This window comes from Pseudorca crassidens, chromosome 9 (assembly GCF_039906515.1).
Source record: "Pseudorca crassidens isolate mPseCra1 chromosome 9, mPseCra1.hap1, whole genome shotgun sequence".
Classification (NCBI taxonomy): domain Eukaryota; kingdom Metazoa; phylum Chordata; class Mammalia; order Artiodactyla; family Delphinidae; genus Pseudorca; species Pseudorca crassidens.
The window spans coordinates 52,014,189-52,031,265 of NC_090304.1; the positions used below are offsets into that span (position 1 = coordinate 52,014,189).

Here is a 17,077-nt window from a genome sequence, read left to right on the forward strand (position 1 = left end):
CAGCCAGGCCGATCTCTGATTGGGTGAGCTTCCCATTGGGTGGAGGCCCAGCGTAGCTCCTTAAACACCCTCCCTCCCCACCAAGGGGATTCCTGGTCCAAAGGCCCTGAGGAGCCCACCTCAAGGCCAAACTGCAGGGCGCTGGGAGCCTGTGACCTGTCTCTGCTCCTCTCCACCAGCTTCCCCATCTGTGATTTGGGAATAAAAACCTCTATCCTCTATCCCAGCAGTGACGTGAAGACAGAAAATGACCAGGTGTGACAGAGCTTGGAAAATTACCAATTTCAGATGGCAAGGGCCATCACTATTATTGGAGGGGGGCAGTGACTTCCAGGATGAGGGTCCCCCCCACCATACCAAAACAACCTAGAAGAGACAAGAGTCTGATTGCAAATAGAGTCAGAGAGAGGCACCCTTGGGGAAACCTAAATCCACTCCATACTTTTCAGATGAGGCAGCTGAGGCCCAGGGAAGTGCAGGTATTTACCCAAGGTCACACAGCAAGGAAAGGGCAGAGAGACAATAGGCCAGACAGAGCTTTCTTCCTTGCTATCAATTTCCCATTGAAGAGTGAGCGATACGCTGGCCCCTTTGAGACAGAGAGGAAGTAAGGTTGAGTTGAGGGACTTATTGGAGGCTGGTCTCAACTCAAAGAGGAAGAGCTTTCTCCCTAGTTATTTCCCACAACCCAAGGGGAGCAGCAAGCAGGGCCCTGGGGTTCTCGCTGAGTCCTCCGTGTCTCATGCGGTAGTCAGGCAATCCCTGAGTGTCTGCCTTCCTGCCCTACGCCCAGCCCTGCCTGTTCATCTGGACCGGGGCCTCCTGCTTCCAGGGCCTCCTAGCTAATGGGGCTCAGCCACAGTCCTCTTGGGCTAAGGGTAACATGAGTGTCCGCTGTTCCTGGGGAGGCTGATCCCAGGCCCAGGGAGGAGGAGGATACTGCTGGGGGCTCATCAGGGATATGGAACCAGCACAGGCTGTCTGGAGAAGCATGGTGTTTGAAGCTCCTGAAATCTGAATTTGAGTCATACCAGGAGCTGCCATTTCCTGACTTTGACACTGGTCAAAGTTCTTCTTCATGACCCACAGAGAAGGGGCAGTAAGATCTACCTCCAAGGGTGGTGTGAAGCAGTAGAAGCCACCCACACCTTGCCTGACAGGAGGGCGGATGGGAGTCAGGTAGGAGTGTAGGTTCGGCAGTGGTAAATCGAGGGCGTTCCCATCAAAGCGCCTTTTGTGTGTGAAGTCGAAGGAAGGGCAGTGCACTTTGTGAAGGGAATAGGTTTGAAACGGCTCCTGAAGGGACTAGTTAACGACTAGAAGGAAGTAAAGGAAGTGAAGTCTTCCCAACTCTCCGGGTTTTTTTTTGTTTTTTTTTTTGGTGGCGGGTGCAGCTTTAGTCGTCCAAGGCTCCACGGGGGTGGGCGAATCCGGCCGGTAGACGGCGCTAGAGCCGCGTACCCCAGAGAGCTGGAGAAGGAGGGGGCGGGGTACAAGGCGCGCGGCTGGAAACGTGGGGGCGTGGTCACAAAGGGTGGGGGCCCCTGGAGCGGCTTGGGGAGGGTGGGGGGACAGTCAGAGCTGGACTGGCCGCAGAGGTGGGAGGGGCGGGGCGTTTGGGGGCGCCAGGGGCTGGACCCGGTCGCAGTTACAGCGGGATTCGCAGCGAAGGACCTGGTAGGAGGCGTGGCCTGGGCGGGGTGAAGGGGCGGGACAGGGAGCTGCAAGCGCACGGGTTGGTCTGCGGCGCGCACCGCTCCCCCTGGAGGCGAGTCTCTCGGCTGGGAGAGTGTTTCTGCTTTTACCTGAGTGTCGGTGTTGTGTACGAGAGTTTGTGGGTCCGAGGTTGCCATGTTGGGGTCCCTTGGGCAGGAGGCGTTTCCGCCCGAATGCAGAGGGTGCGCCACCCCGACTATACGCCTGCGGAGCCGACCACACTCAGAGTTTGCGTGTTGCAGCGAGTGCTGGGGGGATGGGGGTCAGCTCTGCCCGCTGAGCTCCCGAGGGGCTCATCTGGAGGGTCGCTTCAGTCAGCCTGTGCTCAAGCAGTCTTATTTCTCCTTCCGCTCCTCCCCGATTCCCTCCCCTCTCCCTCACTCCCGATTCCCAGACTAGAGAGCGCCGGGAGCCCACCCCCTCTTTTGGGCTCGAGGCCCCGCCCCCCACCCCCTTTCCTCCGCCAGAAAGTTTATTTGCAACAAAAGGGAGCGAGGAGCAGGCAGCCTAGAGGGAGGAAGCGGGAGCCGGAGCGGGAGCGCGAGGGGAGGCAGGCAGGCCGGCTGGCGGGCGGGCGCAGAGCGGAGGAACGGAGCGCTGGGATCCAGCCAGTACCGGGTCGGGCCGCGATGCTCCGGGTCGCACCGGGCGAGGCGGGGGCTGGGCCCGGGAGTCGACTCTGAGGCGGGAGGGGTCGCGCGGGATGGAGCCGATGCGGCCCGCTGGCGCAGAAACTTGAGCCGCAGCAGATAAACCTGTGCTCCGATCCCTGCACCCTTTCCCCGCTAACCGCCTCGCACTGCGGCTGCGGGACCCAGGCCTTCGGACGCCGGCCGCTGCGCTCCTTTGGGGCGGGGGCGCAGGGGGGGTTGGCCGCGGCTCCCCGAGGCCAGCCCCCCCAGAGTGAGTGCCGCCACCATGGCGGACGGGGCGCCCCGGCCCCAGCTTTATCGCAGCGTCTCGTTCAAGCTGCTGGAGCGCTGGAGCGGCGGGCCAGGGCCGAGGGAGGAGGCAACGGACGCCTCCGGGCTGCGGCGCCGCGCCTCGTGCCGGCCGGTCTCGGACGTCGCGGGCCAGCCCTCCCGGCGCGTGTCCAAGCTGGCGTCTGGGCCCCCGGCCGCCCCCGCGCAGCCGCGCCCGCTCCGTAGCCTCTCGCCGTCGGTGCGCCAGCTCTCCAGGCGCTTCGACGCGCAGCATCTGGACGACAACGCCACTGGGGCCCGAGACGGGGGCGTTTCCCCCGGGGCCGCGGAAGAAGCGGCGGAGGGAGCCGCGCGCGGGGCCTGGCCCAGCGTCACCGAGATGCGCAAGCTCTTTGGTGGCCCTGGATCCAGGCGGCCCAGTGCCGACTCTGAGGCTTCGGGGACGCCCAGCCCCGACGGTGCCGCGTGGGAGCCCACGACCCGGGAACCCCGGCAGCCACCGACGCCACCTCCTCGGACGTGCTTCCCCCTGGCGGGCCTGCGTTCGGCGCGGCCGCTGCCGGGCCCAGGGACCGAGGGGAGGAGGCGGCGGCAGCAGCAGCAGCAGCAACAGGAGAGAGCGCAGCGTCCGGCGGATGGTTTACATTCTTGGCATAGCTTCTCCCAACCGCAGGCCTGGGCCCGGGCCTCCCGCTCCTCCTCCTCCTCCATCGTTTCCTCCTATCGTGTCAGCAGCAGTCGGACTGCCAGCTCCAGCGAGGAGGAAGAGGAGGGCCCGCCGCCGCCGCAGCCCGGGGCGCAGAGTCCGGCCTACCGCGGCGGCCACTCCTCAGGTAGTGACGAGGACCAAGACGGTGAGGGCGGCCACTGCTGGGGAGGGAGGCCGGGGCCCAGGCCTAGAAGCTCCCTCTTGGATAAGGACTGTAGCCCAGACAGTTATGGGTTAAATCTGGGCAGCATGGACTCGGCAAGGGGAGCCAGGAGCCCCGATCCCCCAACATCTCCAAGAGCCCCTAGGGAGGAAGGACCCCAGGAGTGGGGTACTGGCTCTCCTCCTTGTGGACCAGGTCCCCAAGAAGGACTTCGGTCCTTGTCAGACACTGTGGGGGGAACTTTCCGCGTGGCCAAGGTGAGCTTTCCCACGTACCTGGCCAGCCCAGCAGGCTCCCGTGGTAGCAGCCGTTATTCCAGCACAGAAACTCTCAAAGAAGAGGACCTGTGGGCTAGCCGGAGCTCTGGGAGCTGGGGCGTGTATCGCTCCCCTAGCTTTGGAGCTGGGGAAGGGCTTCTAAGGCCCCAGGCTCGAACCCGCACCAAGGGACCTGTGGGCACCACGAGAGCGTTGAGGGATGGAGGATTGGAGCTGGACAAGAGCCGGCAACGGAAGTCCTTGTCGAATCCAGATATTGCCTCAGAGACCCTGACGCTACTCAGTTTCCTGCGTTCAGACCTTTCAGAGCTGAGGGTCCGAAAGCCTGGTGGGCGACATGAGGACCTTGGGAGCGGCCCTTTAGATGGCAGAGATTCGCCATCAGCAGGTGGCTCTGTAGGGCAACTTGAGCCCATGCCCTCCCCAGCCCCAGCATCATCTGGCACCCGCCCCACACTGAAGGACTTGACGGCCACCCTTCGAAGGGCAAAGTCATTTACCTGCTCTGAGAAGCCTATGGCCCGCCGCCTACTCCGCACCAGTGCCCTGAAGCCCAGCTCATCTGAACTCCTGCTGGCAGGCCCAGGTGCCGAGGAGGATCCACTGCCCCTCGTCGTCCAGGATCAGTATGTTCAAGAGGCCCGTCAGGTTTTTGAGAAGATCCAGCGCATGGGTGCCCAGGAGGATGATGGAAGTGATGTCCTCCCTGGAAGTCCTGACTGGGCAGGAGACGTGATCCGAGGGCAGCGGTCCCAGGAAGAGCTCTCCGGCCCTGAGTCTAGTCTGACAGATGAGGGCATTGGGGCAGACCCTGAGCCTCCTGTTTCAGCATTTTGCAGCCTGGATACCGCAGGGGTGTGGCGACCCCTTTCCTCATCCTCAGCCCAGACCAACCACCATGGCCCTGGGGCTGAAGACAGTCTGGGAGGGTGGGCCCTGGTGTCCTCTGATACCCCTCCCACACCAGGTGCCCTCCGCCGGAGACGCAAAGCCCCGCCTTCGGGCCCTGGTGGGACTGAACTGAGCAATGGGGAGGCAGGTGAGGCCTACCGATCTCTGAGTGACCCAATTCCACAGCGCCACCGGGCTGCCCCCTCTGAGGAGCCCTCTGGGTTCTCCGTGGATAGCAACCTCCTGGGCTCGCTGAGCCCCAAGACAGGGCTTCCGGCAGCCCCAGCTGTGGACGAGGGCTTGACCAGCGGCCACAGTGACTGGTCTGTGGGCAGTGAAGAGAGCAAGGGATATCAAGAGGTTATTCAGAGCATTGTTCAGGGCCCTGGTGCCTTAGGGTGTGTGGTCGATGACAGGGCTGCTGGCAAAGCCCCCAAGAAGAAATCTCTGAGTGACCCCAGCCGCCGTGGGGAGCTGGCTGGGCCTGGATTCGAGGGCCCTGGAGGGGAGCCCATCAGAGAGGTCGAGCCCATGCTGCCTCCGTCCAGCAGTGAGCCCATCCTCACAGAGCGGCGGGCAGAACCAGAAGAGCCCAGTCCTGCCAGGGGCCGGGCACAGTCTGAGATGGCCCTACCTGAGGCCCCGCCTGCTTCCTCCACTGCCCACCGTGACTTCCACCTTGACCCCAAACTGGCTGATGTTCTGTCCCCACGGCTCATCCGCCGTGGTTCCAAGAAGCGCCCAGCTCGGAGCAGTCATCAGGAGCTACCGAGAGAGGAGGGCATTCAGGACCAGGCTGGCAGCCTGTCTCGGGCCCGACCCTCCTCCAAACATGTTCGTCATGCCAGTGTGCCCTCCACCTTCACGCCTATCATGGTGCCTGAGCCACCGACTTCCGTTGGCCCCCCCGTGGCTGTACCAGAGCCCATGGGCTTCCCTGCCCAAGCCCACCCCACGTTGCAGGCACCATCTCTTGAGGACGCCACTAAGCAGTACGTGCTGACCCTCCACTCCAGTGAGGTCCCTGCCCCAGTGCCAGTGGATATGCCCTGCTTGACTCCGATTGCACCGCCCTCTGCCGAGGCCAAGCCCCCTGAGACGGTCCGGGCTCCAGATGAGCCTGCTCCAGCCAGCAAGTGCTGCAGCAAGCCACAAGTGGTGAGTCTTTGTGGGGGGCCTTTGGGGTGGGGACGAAGGAGGGCCAGGGACAGTGACTTATGCAGGAGTCTCTTGAGTGTGCTCACTGGGCAGGTGCCCAGGTCTGAGGGAGATTCTCTGGTTCTGGAAGTGCCCAGGCAGTTTTAAGAGTGTTACTGACACAAGGCTCCTGTCTTCTCAGGCCCCAGAGGCTTCAGGCTTCTGCTGGTACTAATGTCAGAGGTTCTTATCTGCTCTAAGGTATTCTGGGTGATAATTACAAAGGGTTCTAATCAGGTCCTTTAGATGTTTTTCAGGGGCTGGTTTTAAAGATTCCTATCTGGTTCTTTGTTATCAATACATAAGGAGATGTGAGGGTGATGGAACTTTCTCAAAAACCTTGCTGCCTTATTGGCCAAACCCCTTGTAGGATGTTTGGCTCAGGGGCCCACAGTTGACATGGGTTTGCCATTACTAATGTGGCTTTCCCATGTCAGATGAAAATATGGGTCTGAGCCTGGGCCTGGGAGAATTGGAGAGGTACAAGGCGTTACTTTATGCAGTAGTGGAGAGGGCTCCATAAAGTACATTGGCAGCCCTGGCTATTCTGTGTGACTCAGTCTCCCCATCTGTAAAATCAGAGGGATTGTGGACAAGGTGGTGCCTCTATCTCCTTCCAGCTGTGCTGTACAGATTTGTGGGGAGTCCATGGGTTGGAATTGGGACACTCTTTGGGCCTGAAATCTGCTAAAGCCTCCTCCAGTTAGAATGGGTACCTCTGAGGGAGGGCAGGGTCAGGGAGGAGCTGCTGAAGTTCAGCAAAGAGGGGCCTTGAGAGAGGTTGGGAGTGGTTCTGGCCCCCACAGGCAAGGCTGCCTCTCTGGGTCAGGATGGGGGCGCTGGTCCCCCATCCTGCCGGCTTGCATCTTCTCCCCACCCCACCCCTTTCCTGGTGACTCTGAGATGCTTCCTCCTTCCCCTGTCAGACCCCAGGCCCCGGGGGACTCGCTCTCGGGGAGAGGCTCTCGGCCTCCACTTCTTCCTTCTGGCTTCAACTGTCCCTGGAGTTTGGGCTGTGGGTTCAGATGGGTTCTCGGCAGTGTGGTGCCGTGGCATCCCAGCTGGAAGCTAGATTCGAGGCTCTGGATTTTGGGCTTAGAGTGGAGATGGCCTGGGGTTATTTCAGCCGTGGCCTGTGCTCCCACTGTGTTCCCTGCCAGAGTGAGGTGCCTGGAAACCCTAAACCCTGGACTACTTTGGTTACTGCCGGTTCTCAGTGCCCTCACGGCCCCTCTAAACTCTCTCTCTCTTTGTTTCTCTCTGCTGTCTCTAGTTCCCCGGTCCTGGCTCTGGTGTCTCTCACAGAGGCTGCAGAGTCAGTAGGCAGGGAGTGGGGAGAGGGGACATTTTGGACCTGTCCTTCTTTCTGAGAGCCTGGTAGGGCGGCTCAGGTGCCCCTAACTCCAGTGCCAGTTGTCTTTGGAATGTCAGGGTGGGGGAGGGTGACAGCAGGGGCAGCTCCTGCCAGGGGCCCCATCCCCAGGTGCTTTTCCCTTATAATTATCTCCTCTGGGAGAGAGCAGGGGTGAACCAAGGGACTCGGGGAGACTGGGGGGAGGGGGACTGTTCCTAAGAAGAGGCATTGAGACCCAGAGAGGAGGTGGGAGTTTTTGCAGAATTGGCTCCTGGTCTACTCATCATATTGTCTCCACGTCCCACGTGATCCTCAGGGATCATGTGGAACAGGGATCTCAGCCCTGCCACCCCAGCTGCCCCTAGGGGTTGTGAGGTGGGACATACCTGCCCATAACACAGGTTTCTCCCTGCCCTCAGTGGAGGCTCTCTCCAGCCTCCAAGCCTTTGCTCGCTCCAGTCCTCGTATCTGTCCAGGCCCAGCTCGCTATCCCCTCTTACCCCTTAGGGGAGAGAACTGGTGAGTCTGTCATTGGAAGAACAGGGTTTGAGCCCTGGCTCCAGATCCTTGTGTGGCCTAGGGTCAGTCACATCCCTGCTTTATGCCTCACCTTCCCCTTCTGCAAAATGAGGTTAATGGTCTCTGCCTGGCAGGCTTGTGTACTGTGAGTGGGTGGTGTGATCATGCCCTCCCTGGGGGCAGGAGAGGGAAAAAAACAGGGTCCACTGCCTCAGCTGCTTCTCAGGGAGCAGCCTTGGCCCCTCCTCCCTGCCCCCTACTGATTTCTGAGCACAGGGCTGGGCATTCTGGGCCTCAGTATAACCTGGTGGACTTCAGTCAGCTCAGAAGAGATTCCCCATCCCCTAATTCCCCACCCACTCATAAAGCCTGGAAGTTCCTCCTTCTGCTAGCCTGAATCCCTCCTGCTGTCTGTCCCTTTCTTTCTGGCTCCAGGAGGATGGGGAGCAGCTGTCCAGCCCTCCTTCTGGCCTTCACGGAGGAGACAGTGTTCCCTTGTTTCGGGCCCAGGGCTCCAGTCACGCTCCCTGGCCTGTGGGTGGAGATGGTGTGGTGTGGGCTTCAGAATAAGAAGGGAAGAGTCTGTCACGCTTTGCTGATGAGGCAGAAGCCAGTGTGAGCCCAGCCAGGGGGCTGGCAGGAAAGGCCTCGGGGACAGAGGGAGTCCCTGACCCACCCCTGGGCTGCAGGAAGTCCCTCAAAGTCAGGTCTCTCCCACCCCAAAATCTGTATTTGCACTCTGTGTGGTGCTGCCTCTCTGTTGGGAGCAGGAAGCCTGGTTCCAGACCTGGCTTAGCCTCTGACTTGCCCTGAGATCTGGACAGAGTCATCTTGGGCCTCGGTTTTCCCATCTGTACAGTGGGTGGTCTTTGCCTGGTCATTGAAGCTCTGTAGCAGAGACTCAGCCTGCAGGGTGGTCAAGGGAAACAGGAGGAGTCGGGGTATGGCCGGAAGGGAGAGAAAGGCAGCTCTATGCATCAGCTGTAAGAACCTAGGAGCCCAGGGAATGAGGGATAACTCATGGTCGCTTTCCATGAACGGATGTGCTAGGGGGAGGAGGCCCAGTTGTGGAGCCTCCCTGCCCTGCTCCCTCCCACAGCCCTTGTCATTTCCACTTAGGCCCACGGTGGCCTGGATGATCAGCGACTCTTCATCCCAAGGCTTCCCATCCTGCCCTAAAGTACAGTCTCGTGATCTAACCTTCTGCCCTCAGGTACCTGATACCCGTTTGACAGAAGTGACAACTCTAGTCCAGAAATAGGAAGTGACTTAAGTCTCAGAATCAGATGGATGGACTCAGAGAACTTTAGCATATTGAAATAGCAGTAAGAGTGGCTAACATTTATTAAGTGCTTACTATATGCCAGACACTCTGAATGTTTCATTCTTCAAAAATGAAAGCTGTGGGCTTCCCTGGTGGCGCAGTGGTTGAGAGTCCGCCTGCCGATGCAGGGGACACGGGTTCGTGCCCCGGTCTGGGAAGATCCCACATGCCGCGGAGCGGCTAAGCCTGTGAGCCATGGCCGCTGAGCCTGCACGTCCGGAGCCTGTGCTCTGCAACGGGAGAGGCCACAACAGTGAGAGGCCTGTGTACTGCAAAAAAAAAAGAAAGCTGTGAGAATCTCACAAGGCTGAATTCTTAGAACTGCAGACTCAGATTCCCACTGAATCCTAGAATGTCATTGTCTTAGAGGCGAAGAGGCCCGAAGGGTCCCTGTTTCTTGGTGGAATTGGCCTAGCATCTGAGTAATGGGGCAGGGTCAGGGGGCATTGGGGGCATCACCTGCACACCCATGTCTGAACACTTTCATGGTAGTTATTTAATTCACTGGAGCCCATGTTTGCGGTGGGAAGAACTTCAAGACTCAGAAAGGAGAATGCCGACTTTAAGGTCCCACAGTATGGCAGGGCACAGCGAGGTCCGTGCACCACCCTGACCTTGTCCCCGCCCCCTGCCCCCAGCAGACATGGCTCCCATCCCCAGCTTGCCCAGCCAGCTCCCTGCCTTGCAGAGGAACGCCAGGCTGCAGCTCTTTGTCACCTTTCTTCACTCTGTCTCCTTGGCAGGGAACCCACAGGGGTGGGGATTCTCTCCTTTCCCTCCTTGGCTCTTTGCTATGATTTTTCCATGGAAACTGGTTCTGGGAGAGGAGGCGATTAGGACATTTGGAATTATGAGTGGTACCAAATATCTATAATTAAATGTCTTGTCACCCAGCAGGAGGAGGGTGGGAGGGGGAGGACAGGCACAGGGCTGTCCCTTTCCTCTGTTTATTCCCTGCCCCCACCCACTCCTTCCTAAGCGCCCTGGGCTACTGGGGGAGTGTGGCCCAGGAATGGGTTGTCCTCCCCTCACCACAGGGAAGAGTTGGGGGATGGACCAGAGTTGAGTCTGACATTTTCCAGCCCCACATTTCCAGGACCAGCTGGGTTTGGGAGGCTGGGAGGCTGCTGCTAATCCTGTCCCCAGGGGGCTCCCAGTGTAGGAACTTGCCCCTCCTGCTTCCTTCCCCGCCCATCTGTGATCTTTCAGGCTACACATGCTGCCCCGCAGTGGGGTGGAGGCATCCCCAGGCTGCCTGGGGCGCCGAAACACTCAAGAGAATTCAGGATCTAGTAGCAGCCTGGAAGGGGCTTTAGGATGTTGAGGGAGTGGCCTGGGGGCTGGCAGGAGAGGCTTCCTGAAGGAGCCTCTGTCTGGAGCTTGGCTTTGAAAACTGGGAGAATTTGAACATCCAGAGAAGAGAGGGAGGGGTTCTAGGAGGAGGGCATAGCATGGGCAGAGGCTGGTAGGTGGGAAAGAATATGTTAAGTTGTGTGCCCTAGGAGTTTGTTTCAGAGACTTGGGTGAGCCTTGATAAGGCAATGCATTCGTCCATTTAGCAAATACTTACTGAACCCCTAGACACTCAGGCACTCTCCGAGACCCTGGGATACAACAGCAAGCAAAACAAAGGCCTGACCTCATGGAGCTTCCAGACTAGTGAGGAGACCTATCTGTAAATGGATACATTGCGCTACAGGGAGAGATGGGGGCTGGGGAACAAAAGAAACCAGGATAAGGGACTAGAGAAGGACAGGGAGGGGTACTCTGTTAGATTAAGAGATCTGAGAAAGTCTCTCTGAGGACATGAGATTGGACCAGAGGCCTGGAGGGAGCAAGACAGGTGGCTATCTGTGAGGTGAAGAGAGGAACAGCAAGTGCAAAGGCCTTGAGGTAGAAGTCAAGAGGACTCTGTGGATGGAGTTAAGTAGGCGATGAGGTCAGAATTAAGGGAGGGTGGAAGTGGGTTGGGGCCAGATGAGGTAGATTTCGCAGACCAATAGGAGGTCTTCCGTGTTTACTTGAGGTGAGTTGGGGCAGGCACTGTTGCAAGGTTCTGAGTAGAGCAGTGACCTAATCTGACTTAGGCTTTCACAAGTCTGCTCGGGCTACTCTGTGGGGGTAGATTGCAGAGGCCGTGGGGGGGGGGGCGGGTGGATCAGGGAGGCTGATCAGGAGGCCACTGGAATAATCTGGACAAGAGATGATGGTGGCTTGGGCTGGGGCAGAGGCAGTAGGGTGGTGGGTTTCTGCTGCAGCCCAGAGGGCTTTGTGAGGGCCTGGACTCCAGCATTCAAGGTGAACAAAGAGCTACTCCAGCTCCTATGCCTGGGCAGTGTGTGGTGGGTCACTGAGAGTGAGGAGGGGAGATTGACAAAACCCCCAGGGTAGACTGGAGCTTTACGCTGCACTAGCTGCCCCCTGTAGACCTCTGTTGGTGTGACTCAAAGGCTAGGAGGATGGAGGTTCCCAGGGCCCCAGTGAGGCAAGTGACAGTGCCTTATCCCACTGGTGTCTTCTCCACAGCCACTATGACACCTGTCAGCTGCAGCTTGCATGTTAGCTGAGACAGGGAGCTCACACCACCCAAAGGCAGCCCTGTCCCTCCCATCTCGTCCTCTAGCTAGGTGGGCATCCCAGTACACGGATGAAGCAGGCCCAGAGCGGACAGAGGCTTACCCAAGGCCCTATGTCTCAAGTATGGAATTTGGCCCAAGGTGTCCTGACTCCTAGGCCATACATTGTCCCCGCAGAGTTCCCACTGAGCAGAGTTGGCAGGGTTGCTGGTAGTAGGGCGGGGGAAGGGGGAGCCTATGTTTCCCAGAAAGGCTCACAGCTCTGGCGTACTTATTGGGAAATGTGCCCAGGCGGCCTGGCGCCTTGCTGGCAGGCCCTGAAATGGGGGCCCTGGGTCCCTTGGGAAGCAGAAGCTTATTAGAGACATGCCCCCCCCCATGGGAGTTGATACTTCATGCAACTCCCCCGCCATTACCCACCCCCAGGCCTCTGAGGCATTCCAGGGGTGGACAGAGGCAGAGGAAGACTGCCAGGCTGCCACACTCTGAGCTGTGAGTGGGCCCCAGCCCATGACATGCAGGGGCCTAGGGCCCCAGCCAGGATATCTGAGCCCCGCTCCAGTAGCTATGGGGCTCACAAGGGATGACTTGGTATGACACATGGAGGTCTGCACTAGGGGTCAGGAGATGTCGGTTCCAGCCTTAGCCTCACCATTTTCCTGCTGTGTGGCCTTAAGTAAGACCCTTCCCCTCTCAGAGCCATGGATTCCTCCATGTTCTTGGGCACCAGGAAAAACCTCCTCTCCTGCTAGGAGAGGCAACAGCTGTCCTTAGTAGGATCCCAACTTGTAGACTGAAGTGCCGGTGTGGGGCTCGCAGCCCCCTTAGGCCACTGAGGAGACCGAGGCTCAGAGTGGGGCTGGGACTCACCCAGGCCTGGCCCCCAGGGCCCTTTTGCCTACGACCAGCTGCTGCTCTGCACCCCTCCACACACATAGCGGGGGGCCTCTCCCCGCACTTGTGAGCTGTGGGGCTCACTCTGGAGCCTGTGCACAGAAGTGTTGATGCTGCCACTGCTGGGACGTTAACACTTCCTCTGGGGCTTGGGGAAGTCACAGGGCTCTGAGACACTCCCTGGGCAGGGAGAGAGGAAGAGGGGAGTCTCCAGAGGTACCTGAGGTGGGAGGCACACGAGCTAATACCAGGGTCTAGGCTGGCAGATAGGTGGTGTATTAGTTTCCTATTGCTGCTGTAGCAAATTGTAATGCTTAGTGACTTAATACAAATGTCATCTTACAGTGCTGGAGGTCAGAAAAAATGGGTTTCACTGGGATAAAATTAAGGTGTTAGCAGGGCTGCGTTCCTTCTGGAGGTTTTAGGGGAAAACCTGTTTCCTTGCCTTTTCCAGGTCCGGTGGCTGCCGGCACTTCTTGGCCCCTGGCCCCTTCCTCCAGTCTCAAAGCCGACAGTATAGCATCTTCAGATCTCTCTCTCACTCTAAACCAAACCTCCTGCCTCTCTTTTATAAGGACCCTTGTGATTACTCTAGGCCCACTTGAATCATCCAGGATAATCTTCCCATCTCAAAATCTTTACTCACATCTGCAAAGTCCTTTTTGCCACGTAGGATAACATATTCATAGGTGTATTAGGATGTGGACGTCTTTGGGGGCCATTATTCTGCCTGTGACAGGTGAGCAGAGGGGTCAGGCTGTCGGCTCCTGGAAGCCAGAGCCCAGGGTAGATGCTGGCACAGGGTAGAGCTGGTGGACGCAGGCCCACTGCTTTTATCCTGCATTCATTTCTTTCCCTGATCATTTGTCATTTTTTCATTCATTCAGCAATTGTTGAGCCCCTTGATGGGCAATAGGGACACACAGGGAAAGCTTGGACATCATCCCTGCTTGTCAGGAGTTCTCAGCAAGGGTCTTAGCCCTCGATGTGGATGGGGTCCAGAGGGTGGCCGAGCCCTGCTCTGGTGGGAGAGGGACAGAAGAGCCAATGGGTCCCCTGTGGATGGGCTTGGCTTCTAGGGTGGCTGGCTAAAAATTGGGATAAAGCAGCTCCCAAGAAGAGCAGTTGGCAGGAGAGTTTAGAGCCAGGGCAAAGAGGGGGATCTAGGATGGGGGTGGGAATCACATCTCTGCTGGGCTGGCCCGGGCTGACTCGGGGCGGATGGCGAGGAACTCCCTATTCCCATGTGCTGGGAGCTCCATGTTGGGGATCGGCGACCCTGGTGCTGGGTTGGACCAGAGGGCCTGTCAGGTCCCTTCACGCCCTGAGGGGCCGAGGTGCTGCCCAGGAAGTGGCACCTGAAGGATGGCGCGTGGAGGGTGAGGAGCATGGTCCGCGTTCTTTCTCTTCTCAGGCTGGCTTTGAGACCCAGGGCAACCATTTATGGACCCCTCTGAATCCATAAAATGGGTGCATTACCCCTTTACTCCGCCAAGGATTACTATCAAGATTAAATGAAATAATGCCAAGAGGGTTTCCTCAAGAAATGTTAGTTCCTCCCCCATGACTAAGATGCTAAGATGTGGGCTTCCCTGGTGGCGCAGTGGTTGGGGGTGCGCCTGCCGATGCAGGGGATGCGGGTTCGTGCCCCGGTCCAGGAGGATCCCACGTGCCGCGGAGCGGCTGGGCCCGTGAACCATGGCCGCTGAGCCTGCGCGTCCGGAGCCTGTGCTCCGCAGCGGGAGAGGCCACAACAGTGAGAGGCCCGCGTACCGCCAAAAAAAAAAAAAAAAAAAGATGCTAAGATGTTAGGATTCTAAGATTCTAAGAGAAATTGATTCCAAGTTGCTCAGATTCTCGTTATCTCTTTCCAGCCATGAAGCAGGACAAAGCTCTGGACAGGAGGGCTGGTGGGGTCCTGGCTACATCTGTAGGGTTAGTGGCCCAGCAGCCTGGGCCTTTGGAGGTGGGCGGAGGGAGAGGGACTAGACAGTGAAGTGGAGCCAAATGCCCACTGACCTTGTTCCTCTCTCCAGCTCCCCCTCCCGTTTTGTTACCACCAGCCCCATCCTGCGAGCAGAGCAGAGTCAAAGCCCCAGACCCGCTGGAACCAGCCTGTGAAGTGGGTCTCAGTCCCCTCCGCTTACCATTCTGGGCTGAGAGCGCCTCTAAGGCAGGGAGTCTGCCGTCTGTGTGCCCTGGGCTTTGGGGTCAGACTGATAAGGGTTGACCTCTCTGACCTGACTGACTCACAGCTGGGTGGTATCTGACAAGTCATTGCATCTCAGCCCTGAGCCTCAGTTTCCTGCTCTGCAAAGTGAGGATGATATGGAGTTACCGTGAGGGCCGAAGAGAATACTTACGGAACCCTCAGCCCATGACCTCAGGTCTGGAAGCTCTCAGAATTGTGGCCACTTTAAAGTGTGCGCTTCTGAGATTACTGGTTCAGAGTGTAGAATCTCATGGCTTCAAGATGAAGGAGTTTGAGTTTTTTCCCAGAAGGCTTCCTCTTAACTTGATTTTGATCGTTCACTTGAGATCATTACTTCTTGGTTCTGAGATTCTGGGGCTGGGGAGGGGCGGGGCAGGTCCTGGGCCAATGGGAGGGCAGTTGGGGAACTGTGATGGTGGGGGCCAGGCAGAGGGAGCAAGCACCAGGTTGGTGTCTGTTTCCTGTTTATTGGTTCCCAGGGGGTGAGCAGGCCCTGCTCCCTAGCAGCATGGAGCAGAGGGAGGGAGGACTGGGGTCCTGGCTGCCAGCCAGCCCCATAGCCTGGCCTCCTGGGACTGCTGAGACCCCTCCCCCAAGCCCCCTTGGACAAACATCCAGTCCTTTCCCAGGACAGGGCATTGGAGGTCGAGGAGCAGATGTGAAGGGAAGGGGCAGAAGGATGGGAAGGGACCCCCCCTCCCCCCCCAAAAATCCTACTGGCTCCATCTTTCTTGGCTGCCTGTGTCACTGAGGTCTTGCTCCTGGTTCCTCACTGCCCACCTCTGTCTCTCCTTGTCTCCCTGGGGTGGGTCCTGGTGGTGAGACGTCCAACTTCTTGGCAGGCCAGGAGGCAGGAGAAGGAAGAAGAGGGGCAGGGCCTTGAATGCCGGGATGGTCCACCCGAAAAGACCCTTAGAAACCAGTGTGTCTTCTAACCACCCCTCACCCCTTCATTATTCAGAGGGGAGATGAAGGCCCAGGGAGGGAAGAGGTCTCGCCCGAGGCCGCGCAGTAGTGGGCCAGGCCCAGCAGTCTGCCCATGCACCTCAGAGCTGGGTTTAAGGGGCCACTGGGAGTTCTTGAGAGGGGAGGGGACATGGGTCACTCGGCATTTTAGAGAATTGGGCTGAGCCAGCCAGGAAAGAGAAGCCTCGATGTATGTCTGGGGCCAAGAGGACAGGAGGTCTCTTGTTGGACCAGACAACACAGGGAGGGACTGTGTGTACAGGAGCCAGGTTAAACTGGCTCAAGTCCTAGTTAAACTGCCGAGGCTTTGTGCTGTGGGCGGTGGGGAGCCGTGGAAGATAAAGAGCTGAGGAGGAACAGTGCGCGGTGGGCACATGAAGAGAAGCAGCCTGAGCTTAGGGGAGCCACGTGATGGAGGGATGGAGGGAAAAGAACTTCCTAGGGAGATAATTTGTAGGTAAAATTTAGGCTCAGAGGCCCTATTCAAAACGGGGGTAGGGGGAGTAGGGCTGACCTCTCTTATTGGAGTTAGAGAATGAGGCAGTGGACAAGATGCAGGGTCATCTGAGTCATCCCCCTGCCTCCGGGCAGAACTTTCCTCTGCATTTCTGGAAGGATGAGGGACCTCTGAGCCAGCTCAGGACCCTGTCTCTGTGCCCCATATGCTTTTTGTCTAACTTCCATTTCCTTCTGCTCCAGCGGAAGTGCCCTGCTTCTCAGTGGGGTCAGGGGTCACCAGAGAACAGCAGAGCTCCAGGCTGCACCCCCAATCCAGCCTTTCTGGGACCAGCCTGGGTAGGGAGCATGTGGGAGAGAGAAGGAGCAGGCCCATCCTGCCTGGCTGGCTATGACCCAAGGCACGGCACTTGGCCTCAGTTTCCACATCTGTACAGGGGGAGTCCCAGATGTGGCAGAGCCCAGGAGAGCTCTGGATTCTGCAGGTTCTCAGGAATTGGGGGAAGAGTGGTAGGTGGACAGGGAGGGAGCCTTGCTAGCAGTGCTCAGAGTAGTTTGTAATTGAAGACAAAGTATCCTCATAATATTTGTACCATAGACCCCAAGACAAGTGCTGTTGTGTGGCCCTGCAATCTTGGAGGCCTTCCTGGAGGAGAGTGAGGCAGAGGTTGTAGGGAGAGGAGTGATTCAGATTTGGGGCCTGCTCCTGAGCTTTGGTTTTCTCCTCAGAGGCCTAAGTATCCTTCTAGCTTCTTGCTGCTTCTGGGCCCTCCTCTCCCCTCCTGCCTGGACCAGAGCTTCCAGGCTTCTCCCCAAGGCCAGCGGGGGCGTTGCCTGGGGCGGGTGAGGAATTTCCGAGGGAACAGCTAAATTCAGCCCCGGCTAAAAATAGTCCTGGG

The 17,077-nt window shown here is 58.4% G+C and overlaps 1 protein-coding gene across 2 annotated transcripts in view; it reads left to right on the forward strand.

The window, feature by feature from the left end:
• Window positions 1–2,192: 2,192 nt before the first annotated feature.
• The window catches only part of ARHGEF17 (Rho guanine nucleotide exchange factor 17), a 57,885-nt gene continuing 43,000 nt past the window's right edge, over window positions 2,193–17,077 (forward strand). Inside the window, exon 1 of one of the 2 annotated variants that reach the window (XM_067750235.1) lies at window positions 2,193–5,838. In XM_067750235.1, coding sequence (XP_067606336.1) covers window positions 2,635–5,838 — 3,204 coding nt within the window. In that variant the 5' untranslated portion in view covers window positions 2,193–2,634. The remainder of the gene's footprint in view (window positions 5,839–17,077) is intronic. The other variant, XM_067750234.1, reaches the window with a different exon arrangement.